This window comes from Mirounga leonina, unplaced genomic scaffold (assembly GCF_011800145.1).
Source record: "Mirounga leonina isolate KUSES-001 unplaced genomic scaffold, KU_Mleo_1.0 Mir_150, whole genome shotgun sequence".
In the NCBI taxonomy this organism is placed as follows: domain Eukaryota; kingdom Metazoa; phylum Chordata; class Mammalia; order Carnivora; family Phocidae; genus Mirounga; species Mirounga leonina.
This window is the reverse complement of record NW_023270374.1, coordinates 27,148,051-27,167,022: the sequence shown is the minus strand read 5'-3', so window position 1 is coordinate 27,167,022 and position 18,972 is coordinate 27,148,051. Positions and strand designations below refer to the sequence as shown.

Below are 18,972 nucleotides of genomic sequence, written 5' to 3'. Positions count from 1 at the left end.
ACCAACTGAGCCACCCAGGATCCCTGTCATTTTGTTTTTTAATATCTTCCGCCAGTGAAGACTGAATTAAGCGGGTGGCAGTGGAGGTGAAGAAGGTGGTTAAGAAGAAGGTGGAGACAGAAACAACTGGATGGAAAATGGCTTTGGAAATCCTAGGAGAAGGAGAACTCCAGGAGAGCACGTGGGTTTCTGGCTTCAGCAACTCGGTGACTGGCGGGACGTTTATTGAGATGGAGGAGTCTTGGGAAGGGATTGGTTTAAAGGGAAAATCATGAGTTTAGCCTCAGGCTTGTTCTGCAGGAGAGGTCTCTGAGACATCTAAGCGGAAGACCACTGGGTTGTTGGGCATGAGGTCTGGAGAACAGAAGAGAGGTCTGAGCCGAAGTCACACCATTGGAGAGGGGGCATCACACTTACACTAACTAGTATTTAAGTTCCCTCTCAACTCTGCTCGTGTATCCCATACATACTTACTAAATAATTCTAAGTCTTAGGGATGCAGAGCTAAAAAAGACAGACAGGTTCATGCCTGTCCTTGTGGGTCTTACATTCAGTGTAGACGCTGGTGTATCGCAGACTGGATAGGGTGGCGGCTATGCCCAGGCAGGCTACAGGATGGAGGTCACAATGCATACTTTGTGATGAGGTCTATGGTATAACTGGCAGAGGAGCTAAGAGCTAAGCCGTCCTCCTGTGGGGAGGATACGGGACCCACCATATGTTATCTCTCTGCCCTAGCACCTTCCATCCCAGGGCCAGCCACAGTCCTCTTTGGAGGTGAGCAAGTGGTTAGGGAGGCAGGAGATGAGGGGCTGGGAGGCGGTGTGGTGTGGAGGGGTGGGGAGCCCTGGGGGCCGATGGGACAGAGAGATGCTGGGGCCTCAGTTCCTCCTCCTTCCCAGTCCCAGGTAGAGAAGTCGGTGTGCTGCCGGCCACGGGACCCATCATGTGGCCGAACATGAAGCACTTGTGGCAGATTTTTGTCCTGTGGGTCTTCTGGGTGCTCCTCTTGTGGCTGATGGCCCCGTGTCTGGATCCTAGACCTGAATCGGCCCCCCAGGAGAAACTGATGGTCTTGGTACCACTGCATTGCAACTGCCCTTGGCTCAAACTCAGGACAAGTGGCTGCCCATCTGAGATGCTAAACTCCTCCCTCCGGCACCACAGAGTTGGAGAGGGGAACGAGTTTGCTGCATGCTATGGGAAGACCGTGGAGTACCTGACTGGGGCGACAGAGTCCCTGACCCCTGTGCTCTGGTGGTTGGTCAGTGGTGAACCCCGAGCCCAGTCCCACCCCTTGTCCTTCCAAGGCCTAGCCCATGTTCCACTTTCCCACCCAAGCCCCTGCCCTTGGCCCTGGCTTAGCGCACCTCTCATCTTCACGGCCTCGACCCCTGACCGCCAGCACGGGGCCTCGCCCGCTACCAGGTGATACCCAGGTCCCAGCCCCCAATCTCCCTTCTGCTGTTTCCAGGGCATGAACTCAGCAAGTGGGCTTGGCCAAATGTGGGAGAAGCTGTCCAAGGTGATTCCCAGGCCCTCAGTGAGCCATTTCCATCTCTACTGTGGGACCTGTGCTTTGGTGGGGTACCCCACGACCCTGCGGGCCTCTGGCCTCAGCCACAACGTCAACCAGTGCACCGCAGCCTTCAGGTGGGTGCTGGGGAGAGGGCAGGGCATGGGAAGGTCAGGGCTGCCCTCAGAGTGCTGGCAGTTCCTGCTCTCCCTCCCAGGATGAGCCAGGGCCATGCCCAGGGCTTTGAGACGGCGGGGAACCAAACCACAAGACGCTTCGTCTATCCCTGGAACGCCAGCATCCGGGGCTCCTGGAGACAGCTGGTGCTGCTGCTGAAGCTTTCTGGTCTGGCATGGACTTCAGATGCCCCGAGTGAGGAGGTGATGGTCTGGGAACCCAGACGTTCTTGGTGCGGGGGTCAGGGGAGGTCACTGCAGGGGAGGACAGAGGGGCTCCAGGAAAACCCTCTGCTGGCTTATTAGGGGCACCTGCAGAACCTTCCCAGGTCTCAGACTGCTGAAACTCCCCCACCTCCCAATTCTCTTAGATTCTGGAAGGTGGTCCTGTTCCCTAGTGGAATGGAAGGCAGCAAAGACCAGGTAAGGGGACAGGAGGGAGTAAGACGGGGTTGTAGGCTGCGGGGCCCAAGTCGGCCCCCTCTCCCTTCTTCCCCACCTCCTGGTGATTAGCCCCACCTTCCTCAGGTATAACCAGGGCAACTGGCTGGCTGATCAGGGTCAGTATGCATTGCTGGGGCTCATGGCTCTGTTCTGTGCCTTGCACACCCGTGACCAGGTTAGGAAAGATTCTGGTCTATTTCTCACACAAGTATAGAGTTTAAAAATTTCAAGACCCTGCATCATCTGACCCCCTCCCCTCCCCTCCTGTCTCCCAGGCTCACACACTGGGCTTCTTGGTGTTCCCCAAACACCAGCTGCCTCCTGCTTCTCACACACTGCTGCCTCAGCCTGGAATGCCCTTCTCTTGTCTCCCTGGGGAGTCCTCTCTTCCTCCAGTATGAGGAGGAGCAGCTAGTTGTGCTCTCTTTGCTGGGCTCCGGGGTCACACTGTGTGTTCAGAGTGTGTCTTCCCTGGAGAAGGTGAGCTCTGCTCTCCCAGCTCTAAGAGGAAGCCTATCACACTAGATGTTAAATGAGTGCTGAAGGGTGACTGCTGGACATGGGGGCAGGACAGGATCCAGCCTGTGACCCTGTGACTCTCTCCTGTCTTATCCTCTTTCCCAGGTGCCTTATTTGGTTTGGGGACAGATCAGCTCATGAGGTGGTCCCATTACTGGTATGATAAATAGTGGTTCGAGAATAACATGCACAGTTTCAAAGAAGAACAGAAGGTCATCCTCAAGCTGCAGTGTGAGGGGAAGGTTGTTATCTACTGCTGGCATGTTTTCCAACCTGTTCAGCCCCCTGGAGGCCCTGGGAGCTGACAGGTAGTCAAGGGGACCATGGAGCGTCAGAAAGGGGACCCCAGATATAGATCTGCTGCTAAATAAAACTATAGCTTATTTCTCTCATTGGATTCCTGGTGGTATTAGAGGGCTACATTCTATTCCAGATTCTTAAGAGCACTATATATATATATATATATCACCAATAAATATATATATATAACCAATAAATATAATCAAATGAAAAGGGGAAACAAGCAAACCCTAAAGTTGAGAACAAATCAAATGGATCTAACCGTATATCAAATTAATAACACAAGCACCAGAGAAAAGAATTATTTCAAGTTCCTTTGGAACTCAGTACACTGTGTATCCTTTGCAGGATATATTCTGTGTATAAAAAGACCTACAGAGAAATTTTAAACGTCATTCAGTAGATTTATTATAATATTGGTATTATTTTTGAAACTGTATGATAACTATCATGGAATAAAGTAAATAAGTAATTATATTATTATGAGCCAAATACAAAGTCAGACAGGTAGAGTAAAAACCCTGTGACATTAAATTCAAACTGGAAATATCATTATAAGCTCAATTTTTAAGTTATTTTTTATTGTGGCAAAATATACATAACATTTGCCATTTTAACCATTTTAAAGCGTGCAGTTCAAGGGCATTAAGTACACACTGTTGTGCAACCAACACCACCATGAACTCACGATTTTCCAAATACATTTTCTGCTCTGGCATCTGAACGGTCTAAAAGCCTGAACATACCAGTAGCAATGATCAATTCTGGAACTCAGATTTTGTTTTCTTTTCTTTTTTTTTTTTTTTAAAGGTTTTATTTATTTGACAGAGAGAGCAGAGCAGGAAGCAAGCAGGGGGAGTAGGAGGGGGAGAAGCAGGCCTCCCGTGGAGCAGGGAGCCCGATGCGGGGCTCGATCCCAGGACCCTGGGATCATGACCTGAGCCGAAGGCAGACGCTTAACGACTGAGCCACCCATGCGCCCCCAGATTTTGTTTTCTAAACACTTCTTTCCCATGGAAAGATTCCAAGTCTGGACAGGAAAAGTAGAAGGAAAACCCAGACCTCAAAGTTGGGAAGATCTGATCATCAAAAATAGCACTTGTCGTGATGGACTCACAGGGAATACATTAAAAATCCCGAGTCCATAATGAGACTCAGAAATAAAAACAATTTGTTGGCGGAGACTATTACATCAACTGGGGAGGGGGAAGCATTTATCCTGCTTTCTTTGTAGAAACGGTGGTTCAAGGCAATTAAATAGCCTCAGTCAATGAGGGTGTGCGGTTGCTGGGTGTGTAAAACAAATATCCACTACATTCGACCTCCCTGTCTGCCCAATAAGCACACAGACACTAACAAAATGCATATACCCTCATATGACCAGGCACACACGTACCCGCCTCCCCAAGGTTGCTGCAGGATACCGGCTGGTCTAGCGTGGAGCCATAGTCCAAAAATCCCCAAAGGTGAGAGCAGTGCCCCAGCCCATCGTCATGTTATTCTAGGTACTGGACCCATCATGACACCATATAAACATATTATTTAGAGGAATAACATTATCCACTACAAAAATAGAGTCTTCAAGCACTGGCTGTCCCCGGAGAGAGGTTGGAAAAGAACTGGATGGGAAACTGCTACCTTCTTTTCTACTTAATTTTGTAACCAGGTGCATGCACTGGTTTCATTTTAAATAAATGAAACCAAAATCTGTGGAGAAAAAAAAAAGTTTGAGTGGACAGAAATGTACTTTTAACCACATCACGAAGTTTTTCTGTAGATTCTTTTCTCACGAGGGGCCAGGAGGCTCTTCCTTTCCCCTGTCTGCCTCCCGCCCAGCAACGCTGCACCAGCAAGAGAGGCCCCCATCTCAGAGAGGTGCCCCACACCGGCCTTGGCACACAGTCTTGCCTGTTTTATTCCCGTCCCCATTACACTTGATTTCCAAGCCCTCCCTTGTCTGCTGGGCCCTGGGCTGAATGCCAAGGGGAAGGCGGTTATCCACAAGGCCTCCATGCAAGAATTCACAATGTGACCTGTGTGGTGCGGTCCCTGATACCGGGCTGGCATGAAGAACCCCATGGGGCATCAGCCCCTTCTCCTCCAGGGAGGCCACAGGATACACCAAATGTTGCCTCTCCCCTCCCTCCCCTCAGCCTCCAGGGGCGAATCCTGTAGAGCTTAGCAGGTGACCGTGAAGGAGGTGGCCAGCGCAGTGGGGTGCTGGTGAAGTCTGTGACCACAGCTTCCTACCTTTCCCAGTGTTTGGTGTCTGAGTCAGCCGGCCACTTGGCCTTGAGCGTGGGACAGTAATGAAGCCTTCATGGTGGATTTTAGGCTCATGGGCTGCCTTGATGTTCACCTGTGGCTGATGCTTCTGCTCTGGTCAGGAAGGTCTGACTTGAGCGGTTTAGCTGGTTAGAGCTCCAAGAGCCTGCCATTGTTCTTGGGACCCACAGGTGCACCCCTGGACCCCATAAACCCAGGGTATCCATCCAATCAGCTTGGAAACACTTTGAAAGGGCTCTCCAGCCCTCTCGTCCACCAAGATGTTCTGTGACACTTTCTCTGGCTTCAACGAGCAGCCAGTGAGTCTCTTCTGGACTTCCAGGTCATTCTGCGAGTGTTTGTATATGTCCAGGCGTGCCTTCCCTGGAGAAGAGCTCCTCTTTTCAGTGCTCATTGTGCAGCTTTGTGACACACAGGTTTAAGGAGTATTTGCCAGGTGAATGAAGAGCTGGATTAGGGGCAGGGGCAGCAAGCAGCCCATTTTCTCCACAAGGTTTCTATATTTGGAGTTGGGCAGACAAGAGGTGGGCCCTTACACAGAGAAGGGAGTTACATCCACTCCAGTACAACTTGTTAAGCCACAGTGCGACAGCAGAAGGCCAGGGAATCAGCCAGCTAGAATGTGAGGCTAGTCTTGGCCTGCCACGAGCCTTAGACTCTTGGAGTGCCGGGTAGGGCTGGAATACTCAGATCTAGGAGAGACTATGACAGGAAACCAAGATAGGAGGTATAAGAGTGATGTATGGATTATCAGGCACCGGATAAAAGCCTTCCCTGATTCCCTCACCTCAACAACTAGCAGTAATTAGGAAGAACCAAATTTGAATACAAGTTCTCATCTCCCTCCCCGCCTCCACACGCAAGGCCATGTGCTGAGATCAGAGAGCAGCCACTCTCAGTGGGACACGATGCACCGCGCTAGCGGGGAAATGCACTCTCCTCGGACCCCTGACTCATTCACCTTTTTACCGCCAAGCCTTCCCACCTGTGTCAAGCTTCGGGCCTCACGAAGGCATATAAGAAGCTGCTAACATTGGTTAACAAAGGACTAAGAAGGAAGATCACCATGTCCACACCGTGACAGGTTACCCATATAAACGAACTGGGTGAGACCCATGGGACCCGGGAGCACAGCTCTACCTTCTCTGGAGGAGCCTCCCTCCTGAGCCTCCCCTCTATCGGGGTCTAGGCAAACCCGGGTTCCAGCAGGGTAGACGGGAGGAAATTCCAGGGCCCCAAATAAGACCCTATGTTCTTCATGTTCTAAGTGTGGTGAGCAGAGCTGAGCTTGCACTCCTTCCCCACTGTGCTGGAGGATCACACAGGGGACGTCGCTGCTTGAGGCACAGACAGCCCGGCTCTTCCGGCCCCCCGCCTCCGCGCGCCACTGCCCCTGCTCTTCCAACCCCTCGCCCCCGCGCACCACTGCCCCTGCTCTTCCCAACCCCTGCCTGTTCTTCCGATCCCCCGCCTCCACGCGCCACTGCCCCTGCTCTTCCGGCCCCCCGCCTCCGTGCGCCCCTGCCTCCTTGTGCCACAAACCCCCGCTCTTCAGGGCTAGCGTTTGCATGGAGCTCAGCTGCTCCCTTCCCCGGGCCTGGGGAGTGAACAGGTGGTCAGTGGTCACGGGGTAGGAGGTGAGGTAGTGTGGGCTGGGGGTGGGGGGACACAACACATGAAGGTGTCCCCTGTCCAAAGACCAATTCAACAACCAGCTGGCTGAAAAGGGACCTATTCATGGGCTGAGAGGAGGCCTGCATGCAAAGTCTTAGCCTGGGAGTTGCCCTGATGCTTTTGTGGGTGAAGTATCCCCACCCCCACAGGTGCTTCTCAGGGGCCCCAGAGCTGGAGAGGCTCTGAGGTTGCTCACCACGGCGCTGCATCTGCATAGCCTGCTTTCACCGGCAGGCTGTGTGCCTCGTTTGACCAGTGCTTCCAGATGGGCCCCGAAGCTCCTCATGAAGCTGGAGACCACCATCTCCAGAGCTCCTGGGCTCTATCTCCTCCCTGACTCCTTTCTCTACTCCGATGAAGTCCAGCCTCCTCTGTGTGAGAACATGGAGGTCAAGCGGCTAGTGGTCTGTGCTCTTCTCCACAGGCACCAACGCTGGGAGACCCAACCCAGGCCAGCAGGCCAAGGAGGAACTATTTCAGCTGATCCCCAGGCCGCAGCAAAACTCCAAGACCTGCCCACGCCAGTCCTGCACTGAACAGTGCGGGACTCGGGGAGTCTGCAGTCTTCGAGCCATGGGACCTCCTCCGATGAGCACCACACTGTGTCCCGGGGTGGGGGGGTGAGGGTGGTGAGCAGGGCTGGCCTGTGAGCCCCAGTGCCCTCCTGACTTCCTGTCTCTGCAGAATGAACCAGGCCCCGTTTTTAGGTTCAGGGAACACGGGCAACAAACAGAGCCTACGGGCACATAAAGGACCCGAGAACGCTCGTGAGCTGGCAAGAATATCCAGGTGCTGCTGAAGCCTCCAGATGTAGTGTGGACTGCAGGGGTCTTGAGCCAAGGCGGACAAGGGCAACTTTCATCAGGTGGTGTGATTGGCGGAGGCCCCAGGCCTGGAGCGGACAGCCCTTGGCTTTTTGGTGTAAATGTTGATCTTGCCTCACTCTACCGCCTGTGATTGTGCGCTCCCCACCACCCTTGCTAACATACAACCAATTTTTCCTTCCCTACCTCATGCTAGGCAGCTTTTCTACCTTTAAGCTGCGGCTAGTCCCAAGTAGGGAAGCAGAGGAGGCAAGGTAATTAGGTTGTGCTCTGGTGATCCTTGTTCTAACACGCCAAGTTCGGAGACTTGTTGAGAGAATGGGGTGCTGCTCCCACCAGACCCAGGCACTCCCCAGGAACAAGAACGTGGCCCAGACTCTGGCTCAGCTCTTGTCCCCTCCTACTCTCAGGACTTTCTGGCCTGTACCAGCCTCTAGCAAAACAGATGAGGAAGAGGTGGGAGGAGAAAATTTTGTGAAAGGAGACCTCTGCGCTCAGCTCTGACCTTTTCCCTCAGGGTTCTAGTGACCAACTTCACCGTCCTCAAGTACATCCACAAGACCTAGTTGGTCAGGGACATTTCCGAACCACCGACTCGCTGTGGCATGTGATGAGGAGAAGGAGAGGAAGCTCTGGCCCGATGCCCTTAGGCAAGGTTGGGTCCTGTCTGGAAGGTCCACACTCTTCTCTAAGCTAAAGAACTGGAGGCAAAGGACCAAAAAGTAAGGAACCAAGAGAAGTCCTGTTTGTCCTTGAGAACTCCGAGCACAGAAAAGGCCAGGTGAGGATTCTCAGTCACAGAGAAACTGACTAGAGGTGGCGCCCAGAGCCCAGCATCTCTGGGGCCCCAGATCTAGTTCTGGGGGAGGGGGTTCTAAACTGCAACTTTTTACTAAGCATCTGTTGCGGAGTCCCATACCATGAGTTTTTGAAACAAAGCTTTGGCTGTGGTGAACAGCCCCCCCATGCGCTCTGTGTGATGCGATGGAATATGAGGGGCCTGAACCCTGAGTAAGTAGGTTTGGGGGAGTGGAGTGCTGCTCTCAGACCCCCCCATTCTTAACTGGGCCTTAGCTCCATCCTCAGGCTTAGGAAATTCCAGATTACAGTTGAAGGGCCAGAGGAAGGCCAAGCCCAGCTTCTTTAAAGAAAACTGTTCTCTTAGGCTTCGAAGAAGTTGCCAACAATGTCTTAAGCCAGTGAACGAGGTTCAGTCCAGGGTGCCTCCACCAGGGTCAGTCCATAAGTGACGAATTCTGCCATTGTCTATCCTCTTTATTGGCTCGACACGTGGCTGGATTACAGGGGACCAGAGTTGGTCCCCGTTGGAATGCCCAGGAAGGGACGCCAAGGGCATTCACCCAGAGCAGAAGGGGGATGAGGCCAGATGGAGTGTCTGAACTCCAGAGACCGACTAGCCAAAGGTCAACTCAGTGTTTTTGAAGCCCTAGGACTTGTTTTAAGTCAAGAACATATGATGGTTCTCATTATCCACGAGTTCAAATCTAGATTCCAAGGCCCTCTATAATCTCCCTGCCCCCCCATCCAACCTCAGCCCCAGCACGCTCTGCCACAGGCCGACCCATCTCACCAACAAGATTAGCAACCCCGCCGGACTCCTCCATCCTTCAACGGTCAGCTCGTGCCTTCCTTCCTCGGTCCCCGGAATTTCTATGCACTTCTTGTCAGCACAGAGAACGGTCTGTGACTCATTGATGAGTGCTCTTGCCAACTGGCCTCAAGCTCCCTGTGGACGGGGGCTTTGTCTTGTTGCCTTCTGTCAGGATGCAGGCAGACAGCAAATTCATGCCACCTGACAGGAATCTTTAGCAAATCCTTCCTTCGCAGATGCCCTGCTGTGCTGTGGTGGCCCGGTGACGAAGTGGAGACAGCAGCAGGGAGCAAAGGCAGAGATGCGGGGTTTATTGTTGGCGGGGAGGAGAAAGATTCAGTGAGGTGCTGCGATAATATATTCGAGACAAGAGGCAGCAGACGCCCCTTGGCCAGAGCGAAACTCCTCTAGGTGACTCTGTGGGCCCCAGGCAGCTGTGACTTGCCTCATTCCCATGTGAGCCGGGGCCTTGCCCCAGCCTTGCAGGTTTCCTTCCCTCCTCCTTGGGCCACGACAACCATTTGTCCGTCCGTGTAGTCCCAGGCTGGCCTGGATCCTGCCCTGACTGTGGCCGCTATCTGGAGATGGCTTGGGTAGTGCTGGGGCTGGGGCACAGCGGGACTGGCCCTGGGGATGTCAGACTTTGAGTCAGGGACTCGTCCAACTTGCGGGTCTCGGCTTCCAGGACGGTGGCCTCAGGGGCCTGGGCCACGGCCAGCAGTGAGTGGGAGAGGCTGTGGTGCAGGCCCGCTAGCTCACGGCTGGTCTGCACCGAGCGAGCAATGTAGTCCTGCCTCTGCTTCCGCTCCAAGGCCAGCTGGGCTCGCAGCAGGGCCACCTGGGGCGGGGGGGGAACCAAGAGTAATTAAGGGCCTTGAACCTGCCCCAAGTCCCCCCCTGCTCCGCTCTTGGGGCTCTTGGGAGAGAGCATTTGAATCAACTACCACACACAAATCTCAGGATCAGGCTCTAGGGTGTTTGGGGCGAGGGCCCTTGGGAGTCACTGGAAATCCAGTGATTCTCCACCCTGGCTGCATAGGAGACTCAAGTAGGGACCTTAAAAACAACAGCAACAACAGAACTACTCATCCACTTTATTGAGGGATCATTTATATGTAATAAAATGCCGGGATTTCAAGTGCACATTGTGATGAGTTTGATCATGTACATACGCACTTATAACCGCTATTCCGATCAAGATACAGAATATTTTAATCACTGCAGGAAGCTCTACTGTGCCCCTCTGGGAGCTTTTGATAAATACGCTGACTTAATTAGACTGCGGTGAGGCCTGGGCATCAGTATTTTTTCAAAGCTCCCCAGGTGGTTCTCATGTGCAGCCAGGGTTGAGCATCAGTGATGAGCCCTTGTTTCTTGGATGAGTACGCTGAGACTACCAGGAGGTGGTTACTGGGCGCTCAGGGCAGGGCCAGGACTAAGGTGAGGCAGAGAGGAGCCTGGGGTGTAAAATTTAAGGAGCGACTCCAGGTCGACAGTGAGCATCTCCTTAAATTCTCACCCTGTGTGCCTCCCTTGCCTCACCCTAGTCCGGGCCCCATCTCAGGGCTGCTTCGTATGAATTCAAATTAATAGCCGAGTCTAGCTGCATAGTCAGGCTCTGCCAGCAGTGACTGTTAGTTTCTGAAACGGGCTCAGAAATAGAAATTCCACAGTTCTTATGACTGCCGGGCCTTGGGAGACAGGGTGAGCCTTCAGGTGAGGCCTATGAGGCAAGTAGGCCCTTGATCCTGGCTTTCTCGGGGGGGCGGCTGGAGCCGAGCTCTGAGGTATGGATCTTGGTGCTGGCTCCAGGCTACCCTGCCTGGTGGGTTGGCAACAGTCCTGCATGCAGGGTGCATGTGAGGGCAGAGGAGGCCGGATGCTTATGTCTGCTTTCCTCTGACCTCCCAGAATCTTCCGTCTGCCCCTCAACCCTCTTCTCCTTTTCCTTCCTAGGTAGGAACCTGGCAGTCTGGGTCTAAAGCATGCTTTCTTCCTCGCTCCTACCCTAAGCAGATGGGAGGTTGAGTTGGGACTGGGCTCTTCTTGCCTCCCACACAGACTGAAGTTCTCTGAGGGAGGAACTATTTCCCGTCTCCCCGCTGGAAGGGCACAAGGGGTCAAGCACACAGCAGACACTCACGCCTTGTTGCCTGACTGCAAGGGAGGGAAAAGGGGCTTAGAAAGCTGATCCTTCTAGAACATACCTCTTTCTGCAGTTCAGCAATGTGCTTGGCATCTGAGGAGCCCTTCTGTCCTCCCCTTCCATCCTATGGAAGACAAATGCCATTCCTATTGGAATAGGCCTTCCCGCCCTGGGGGTTCTATAGGCATCTTCAGCCAGCTCATCCCAATCCTGGAGGCCAAGGTAAGGGCTATGGGCCAGAAGTGCCCGAAACCAGACTGGACTCCATAGGGTACCTTGACCCTTGGGCAAGGAAGCCCAGGAGGGCCCAAGCCAGCCTAGTGGATGACGCCCATGGAGACCTGATGCTGAACATCCAAAAGGCTTGGCTTTTGGCATTGGCTTCTTTGAGTCACCTTTTCATTTACAGAAGTATGCCACACATCTGCCTTGTGCCAGCCCTGGGCTGTGAGCTAGGGATGCAGAAAGGAAGTGAGACAAGGTGCCTGCCCTTGGGAAGCTTTCATAAAGGAAGGGGAACGGAAAGCTGGGAGATGCTCAGCCACCAGAAGCAGTCTCTCCCAGACAGGCTGCAGCACTGTTTATTGATGGGCATAACCCAGCTAAAAGAGTGCTGGTTTGGGGAGTCTTCCCCCAATTCCTTACCCCAAAAAGGGAGTCTAGTCCCAGGAAATACCATGGACTCTAGTCTTGTAAATTCAGTACTACAAGGGAGGAGATCTAAGAGGCCCACAAAGCTGCTATCAGGATCGGAGGCACATTAGGTTCTGGCAAGCACCACCCAACACCCATTCGCCTGGGATTCTGACCAGAAGCCTGATGAGCCCCGCTCCTGGATGAGCCTGAGGCCCTGGTCTGGAAGCAGGGAGGTTACACATCAGGGAAGGCCTTCTGAGCTCCTGAGAAGGTAGGGCTGCAAGCCGTGACTCCATCCCCACTCACTGAGGATGGGCCTCCTTCCTGGGTCAGGGACAGACTGAGCTTCGCAGAAGCCAGCCAGGAGGGGGCTCCCCGGATTGGCTCACATGGCCGTCTCCCCCTGTGAGGTAGCCTGGGACAGGCACTGCAGGGGGCTGTTTCTGGTGGCCGGATGTGGGCTCTCTGGAGGCTACAGTTAAGCCAAAGAGGCAAACCTGCTGTGTGGGGGGTGAAGCTGTGGCTTCCCTGACCTCCGGGACGCTGGGCCTCGATGCGCGCATGGAGTCCCTCTTCAGCTTCCTGCGCTCACGCTCCACCTGCCGGGATGCAGGTGAGAAGTCAGGGTTTGGCTTGGCTCTGGGGCTGGAGCAGAACTGCCTTTTGCGAGAGAAGGCCAGTGTGGGCTCGGCTGCGGGTGTAGGTGTGAGCAGGGGACAGCAACCATGAGAAGCTAAACTGGGAGGAGGAGGGCGCAGGCCAGAGCAGCCCTGAGAGCAGAGACGCTGCTGGGGCGGAAGAGGTAGGGCCCGCCTCTCAGGCCTTCCGAGCAGGCGTAGCAAATGCTTTCTGTAGTATTTTGGGCTTTGCAGGCCACCAAATCTCTGGCACAACTATTCAACTGCACTGTTGCAGTCTCTCACGAACATTGCTTTTCAGCAAAAGGCAGTGCTGGATGTGGCCACTGGGCTACAGGTTAGCACTCTGCTCTGGGGGCTACATGAGAAGTGGAGATGCCTGCGCACCGGACCCCAGACGCGGGAGCTGGGGACAGGAGAGAGGACTCACCTGCTCCAAGGTGACCCGCAGCTGGACGTTGTGGCGCTGGAGCCTGCTCCGGTCAATCTCCAGCTGCGCCACGGCTTCCTGCAGGTGTTCCAGCCTTTGTCCCCAGAGCTGCCTCTCCTCCGTGCCGAGACCAGGCTCAGCCTCTACTCCTGACACCTGCAGGACAGACCTGGGACTCTCACCTGGCCAGCCCCTTAGACGGATGGGGAGCCAATAGAGGACAAAGGGACCACCAATCTGGCAGGTCTGAGCTTCAGGGACCCAATTCCCAAAGGAGGGGAACAAGCCCCTGGAAAGAGGCTTCCTTCTGGCCACGGTTCCCACCAGGCCCCCAGGTCACCTCTTCCAGCTGTGCACCTACCTCTTCTCTGGGCCCCTGTTCCGCTCTGCTGGTTGAGCTAGGGCTGAGGAGCCGCTCCTTCTCTAGAGCCTGCTTGGTGAGCTCCAACTCATCCTGGGATATCAAGGTGTGGAGCAAATCACACCATGGCAACCTCATATCCAGACCCACGCTACCTCCCATCCTCATAAAAATCAGTTAATTTTCTCATCAGGTTATAGTCATTGTTCCTGGATACTCTGAGCTATTCTAGTGCAGAATCCTTATTTTACAGATGGACAAAGCAAAGAAGCAGAGAGGGGTCTATTCAAAAATACATGGTGGGCTAGGACTAAAACCTGACTCGTTTGAGATCTTCCATAAGCTAAGCATCAACCTGGAGCACTGAGGTGTTGTAGAAAGAGCATGGACTCTGGGATCACACAGAGCTGGGCATTCTGTCACTACTTACCGGCTACATGACCTGGGTCAAGATATGAGCTCGCTCCAAAACCTAATTTCCTCATTTGTAGAATGACCACATGCTCCATGAAGCACAGATCAAGCCTCTGGGGTTAAATCCCTCCTGATGAGTGGGGACCCCAGCGCTAGATATTTTCTAGGCACCGTATGTCTCATAAATGATAATGGTCAAGAAAAGAGACAGATAAGAGGAAGGGAGTGTACATGGGTTTAGGTCGTCTGGGAGACAGGGAGCGCCCAGCAGTCAACAGGCTGTGTTCTGGAGTCAGACTCCCTAGATCTAGTTCTGCCACTGACTGGCCGTATGACCTTGGACAAGTTACTTGGCCTCTCTGAACTATAAACTGGAGATACTTCTCAGGGTTGTTGTGGAAGGAAGCAAGAGTAACCGTGCATGGCAGGGAAAATGCTTAAAATAAGAAATGATAGCACTGCGATGAAGGGCTGCATCTGAAAGATGTTCTTGAGTGTTTGGGGGGGAGTGCAGGGGGACCTTGACCCGAGCTATGATACTGCTCGGTAACCCTCCTGCCCAGCAACAGACCTTGCTTGTTCTGTGCCTATAAGAATGAGCCTAGAAATAGGAAAGGAATTCTACTTATCAAATGCTTCCTTCCTATGCACTTCATATGTATTATCTCATTTCATACTCAAATGGCCCTATGGGGCTGGTACTGTCATTCCCTATTTTATGGAAGAGGAAACCAAGAGTCAGAGAAGTGAAGGCACTTATCTAGGGTCACACAGCCCATAGACTGTAGGATGGTATTGTAAACCCAGGAACTTGACTCCAAAGTTCACTCATGGATCCCGTTCTCTGCATATTGCTCCCAGAAGGTAAGTCCCTGCAGCACTGTGTGTCTCAGATGACGGAGGGGGTTTTCTGGGGCTCAACCCTGGTCAAGGCCCCATGATGTGGAGTCAGTTTCCTGGGAAAAATGGGCTGGGTTCCTCCTGGCAAAAGAGACAATGCCTCTCTATGGCCAAAAGTCAACCTTGCTTTCCTGACTGCCTACTCTGTGCAGGCTTTGTGCCCAGTGCTGGAGAAGCAAAGGGGACTAACACATGGCCCCTGACCTTAAGGTTGAATGCTGTACCCTAAGGTCCACTTCTCTTCTCACTCGATATTCCGCCTAGAGGAGTGCACCTGTCCTTAACTGCTGAGGACCCCAAGTCTCTATCCCTAGCATCATCCTTCTCCTTTAGATTACTTTACAGACCTGCCCCCTGGACGTCACCCCCTGCAGGTCCCATAAGCCCCTCACTCCACTGCCATTCCATAGTATTCCCGAAACCTGCCATTGAGCAGAAACCTGGGGGTTTGGTTTCCTTCTGCCCTTTCTTCACTCCCGTCTCTTAGCCAGTCAACTGCCAGGAGTCCTGTGAGCTTCTAGGCCTACCCCCACGTCACCATCCACCCTTACTGTCTTAGGTCACCAACTGTCCCAGGACTTTGATGACTGCATCCTTGTTGGTCTCCCCAGATCTACTGTTGCATCGGATGTGTCACCCTCCCCCACCGCCCCAAACACTTCATCCAGGTCCCACTGGTCACCCAGGTCCTTGACACGACTCAGAAGCCCTGAACGATGGGGCCCCTGCTGCCTTGTCTGTTGCCAATTGCTCCTCTGTGTCCCATTCAGCCCGAAGTCCTTGTACAGATGCCCCGTGCTCTCCTCCCTCTTTCCTCTTCCCCAGAAAGCTCCTCCCAGACTTGGGCTTGGCTAATTCCTTACTGGTCAAATCAGATCTAATCTTAAACCCTGCTTTTACTGGTAAGCCTTCCAGGATTTACTACTAGGAAAGGCCGGCTGGGTGCCCTCTCTGTGCTCAGAGCACATTAAACTTCCCTAATGAGGCTCTAATTAGAACCAGACACTGCACTCTAATTGCTTATCTGCTAGACTATAAGCTTTATGAGGGCAGGAACTGTAGCTGTCTTATTCTCTCCATATCTCCTCAGATCAGCACAATACCCTGGATTCCACCTATCTCCACCCTCTGGCACCCTGAGGTGTCACAAGCCCAGGGTGGCACGAGGCCCCTGAGCTCAGCCAGACAGGCTCTGCCCCCCTTGGCCGGTACTACCCGTGGAGTGACTCACCTGCAGCTTCTGCTGTTCTGAGTCCCGCTCCAGAACAGAGGCCTGTAAGAACATGGCTACCTCCTGCAGGCTGCTGACGCTAGCCTTGCTCTGGGCCAGGGACAGAGCCAAGTCCTGGGCCTTCTCCCTCCACTCGATCTCCCTGGCCTCTGTCTGCCTCAGTGCTGCCTGCAGTCGCTCCAGCTCATGCTGCAGCCGGGGTCCTAAAGTGTCAAAGTTTGTAGAGGGCTCCTCCGCTGGGGAGGCTGTGTGGTTGTGGGGTGAGTCCTCCAGATTCTTCCTTTGCTGGGCCTCCCTCAGCCCCACAATCTCCTCTTCCTTTTGGGCTAGAGTCAGCTGCAACTCCCTCAGGCTTTCACGAAGGTCCCGCATCTCTTCCTCTTCTCTCTCCCGGCCCAGAGCCTGCTTCTCTTGGATGGCATCTTCTCGGGCCCTCTGGGCCAGAGACTGCTCTAGCAGCTGCCCCTGCCTCTTCTGATGGCTCAGCTCTTCGTCCCTCTGGGCCAGTGCCCACTGGAGCTGCTGCACGGCCTCCTGGTGCTGGAGATCCCGGTCCTGGATCTCGCCTTCCCGCCTCCGCAGGGCCTCCTCCAGCTGCCGGGCCTGCGCCTGGCAGGAGTCCAGGGCAGCCTGCAAAGTGGCCGTGCTGGCCTCCAGGCTGCGGCTCAATTCCGCCTGCCCCAGCAGCCGCTGCTCCTTCTCCTGCAGGGCGGCCTGAGCCTTGGTCAGGGCCTCCTGCAGAGCCTCGGCCTGGTCCCGGGCAGTCTCCTCCCGCCGCTGGGAGGAGCGGCCGGCTGCCTGCAGGGCCTCCAGCTCCTGGTCCCGTTCCTTGAGCATGGCCTCCGCCCGCAGCAGGCGGTCCCGCAGGCCCCTGACCTCCGCCTCGTGCTCCTGGGCCCGCTCGGCACACTGTTGCTGGAGGGCCAGCAGATCCTCCCCCTGCTCCCGAGACTCAGCCCTGAGGGCACCCAACACCTCCTCCAGGGCCTGCCCGCGCTGTCCCTCCACGGCCAGCTCATCCTGGAGCCTTTGCACGTGCTCCCTGTGGCCCTCGAGCTCTCCCTGGCGCTCCCGCAGGTCGGCATGGGCCCGCTCCAGGGCGCTCCGCAGCGCGCTTGCCTTCTCCTTCGTCGTCTCCTCTTGCTCCCGAGCCTGCTGCTGCTGGTGCCGCAGGGCCTCGAGCTCCTGGTCCCTCTGAGCCAGGGCCCTCTGCGCCTCTTCCAGGTGACCCTGAAGCGACTGCTCTTTCAGCTCCGCCCGTTCCCTGGCGTCCTGCAGACGCTGCTGCACGACCACCAGCTCCCGCTCTCGCTGGCTCAGGAGGACGCTGGTCTCACCCGCCTTCCTGTGTAGGTCCTGGAGCTCCTGCTCCAGCTGGTCCTTGCGCTCCCTCAGCTCTCCGAGGCGCTCCTGCTGGCACTCCACTTCCTTCTCCTTATCCCGCAGGATCAGCTTCATGTGCTCGAGGCTTCCGCGCTGTGCTTTACCCGGGCCCTTCCCCTCCTCTGCCCGCTCCGGCGTTGGCAGCCTCTGGGAGGCCAGCTCCCGGCCTCGCTCCCTCAACGACAGCTTGATCTGTCCCAGGTCCTCCTCCAGGATCTTGGTCTGCAGCGTCCTCTGGTCTTCCAGGGCCCGGATCCTCTCCGTCTGGAGCAGCATGTCCTGGTCCCTCCTCTCCAGGTCCTGAGCCAGACGCTCCTTCTGCCTCTGCAGCTCCTCGATCTGTTGTCGCTGGCACTTCAGCTCCTGGTCCTTGTCCTGCAGCTCTTGTGCCAGCAGGGTGCCGTGGCTCTCCAGCTCGTCGATCTGACTGCTCTGGGCCTGCAGCTCCTGGCTCCTCTCCTCCAAGTCCAGTGTCAGGTGGGTCAGAGCCACCCTCTGCATTTCCCTCTGGCCCTCCAGCTCCTCGATGGCCTTTTGTTGGCACTCCATTTGGTGATGGTTTTCCTCCAGTTCCAGGGCCAGGCATTCCAGAGTAACCAGCTGCTTCTTCAGATCCTGAATCTGTCCTTTCTGGGACTCTATCACTTGGGCCTTCTTCTCAAGTTCGAGAAGCTGATGCTCCAAGATGCTCCTCTGGGTCTCTCGATCCTTCTCGAGCTCTTTGATTTGCTCTCTCTGCACGACCAGCTTCTGTTCCCGCTCTTGGACGGCCAGGGGCAGGTGCTCTAAGACGGACCTGCACTTCTCCAGCTCCTGGATCTGTTCTTGTTGCACGCCTACCTCCTGGTTCCTCTTCTTCAGGTCCAGAGATAGCACTTCCAAAGCAGCCTTCTGCATCTCCCGTTGCTTCTCTAGTTCCTGGATATTTCCCCGCAGAGCCTCCATCTCCCCTTCCCTTTCGGATAGGGTCTGGGCCAGGATAGCTAAATTCTCCTGCAGAGCCTTCCCATGGGCCACCTTCAGCTCGCCCTGTTCCTGCAGAGCCTGGGCTCGCTCACGCTCAGTTTCCACTTCCTCGCTCTTGAGTTTCAGGGCTGAGCGAGCAGTTCTCAGGTCCTCCTCCAGAGCCCCGGCAGCATTGGCCTGAGCCCTGGCTTCCACCACAGATGCCTGCAGACGTTCCACCTGTGCTGTCAGGTTCTCCTTGGCTGCCTGCAGGAGCCCTCGCTCCTTCTGGAAAAGAAGACGAAAAACCACCTTAGGCTACACTTCCCGGATACTATCACCCCAGTGCAGGCCCTCCGGTAGCCCCAGCCCCGTCAAGGAGGGACAAAGAGAACTGGTTCCTTCCACTTAAGCTGATCCAGTGAAAGATCGTCCCTACCGCGTTCCACGGCTCCACTAGGGCCCAGAGGAGAAAGCCTGAGACAAATGAGAAATCCCAGACTCCGGTCCTTCAGGGCAAGGGACAAACTTTTCTGC

General features: G+C 54.8%; 1 protein-coding gene across 6 annotated transcripts in view; it reads right to left on the bottom strand.

Moving 5' to 3' along the window:
- Positions 1 to 3,888: 3,888 nt before the first annotated feature.
- CEP250 (centrosomal protein 250) overlaps positions 3,889 to 18,972 on the bottom strand; it is a 53,069-nt gene continuing 37,985 nt past the window's right edge. For 5 of the 6 annotated variants that reach the window (XM_035006191.1, XM_035006194.1, XM_035006192.1 and 2 more), the window contains 6 exons: positions 16,108 to 18,723; positions 13,563 to 13,655; positions 13,202 to 13,357; positions 12,631 to 12,732; positions 11,559 to 11,621; positions 3,889 to 10,189 (listed from right to left, as the gene is read on the bottom strand). In XM_035006191.1, coding sequence (XP_034862082.1) covers positions 9,926 to 10,189; positions 11,559 to 11,621; positions 12,631 to 12,732; positions 13,202 to 13,357; positions 13,563 to 13,655; positions 16,108 to 18,723 — 3,294 coding nt within the window. In that variant the 3' untranslated portion in view covers positions 3,889 to 9,925. The remainder of the gene's footprint in view (positions 10,190 to 11,558; positions 11,622 to 12,630; positions 12,733 to 13,201; positions 13,358 to 13,562; positions 13,656 to 16,107; positions 18,724 to 18,972) is intronic. The other variant, XM_035006193.1, reaches the window with a different exon arrangement.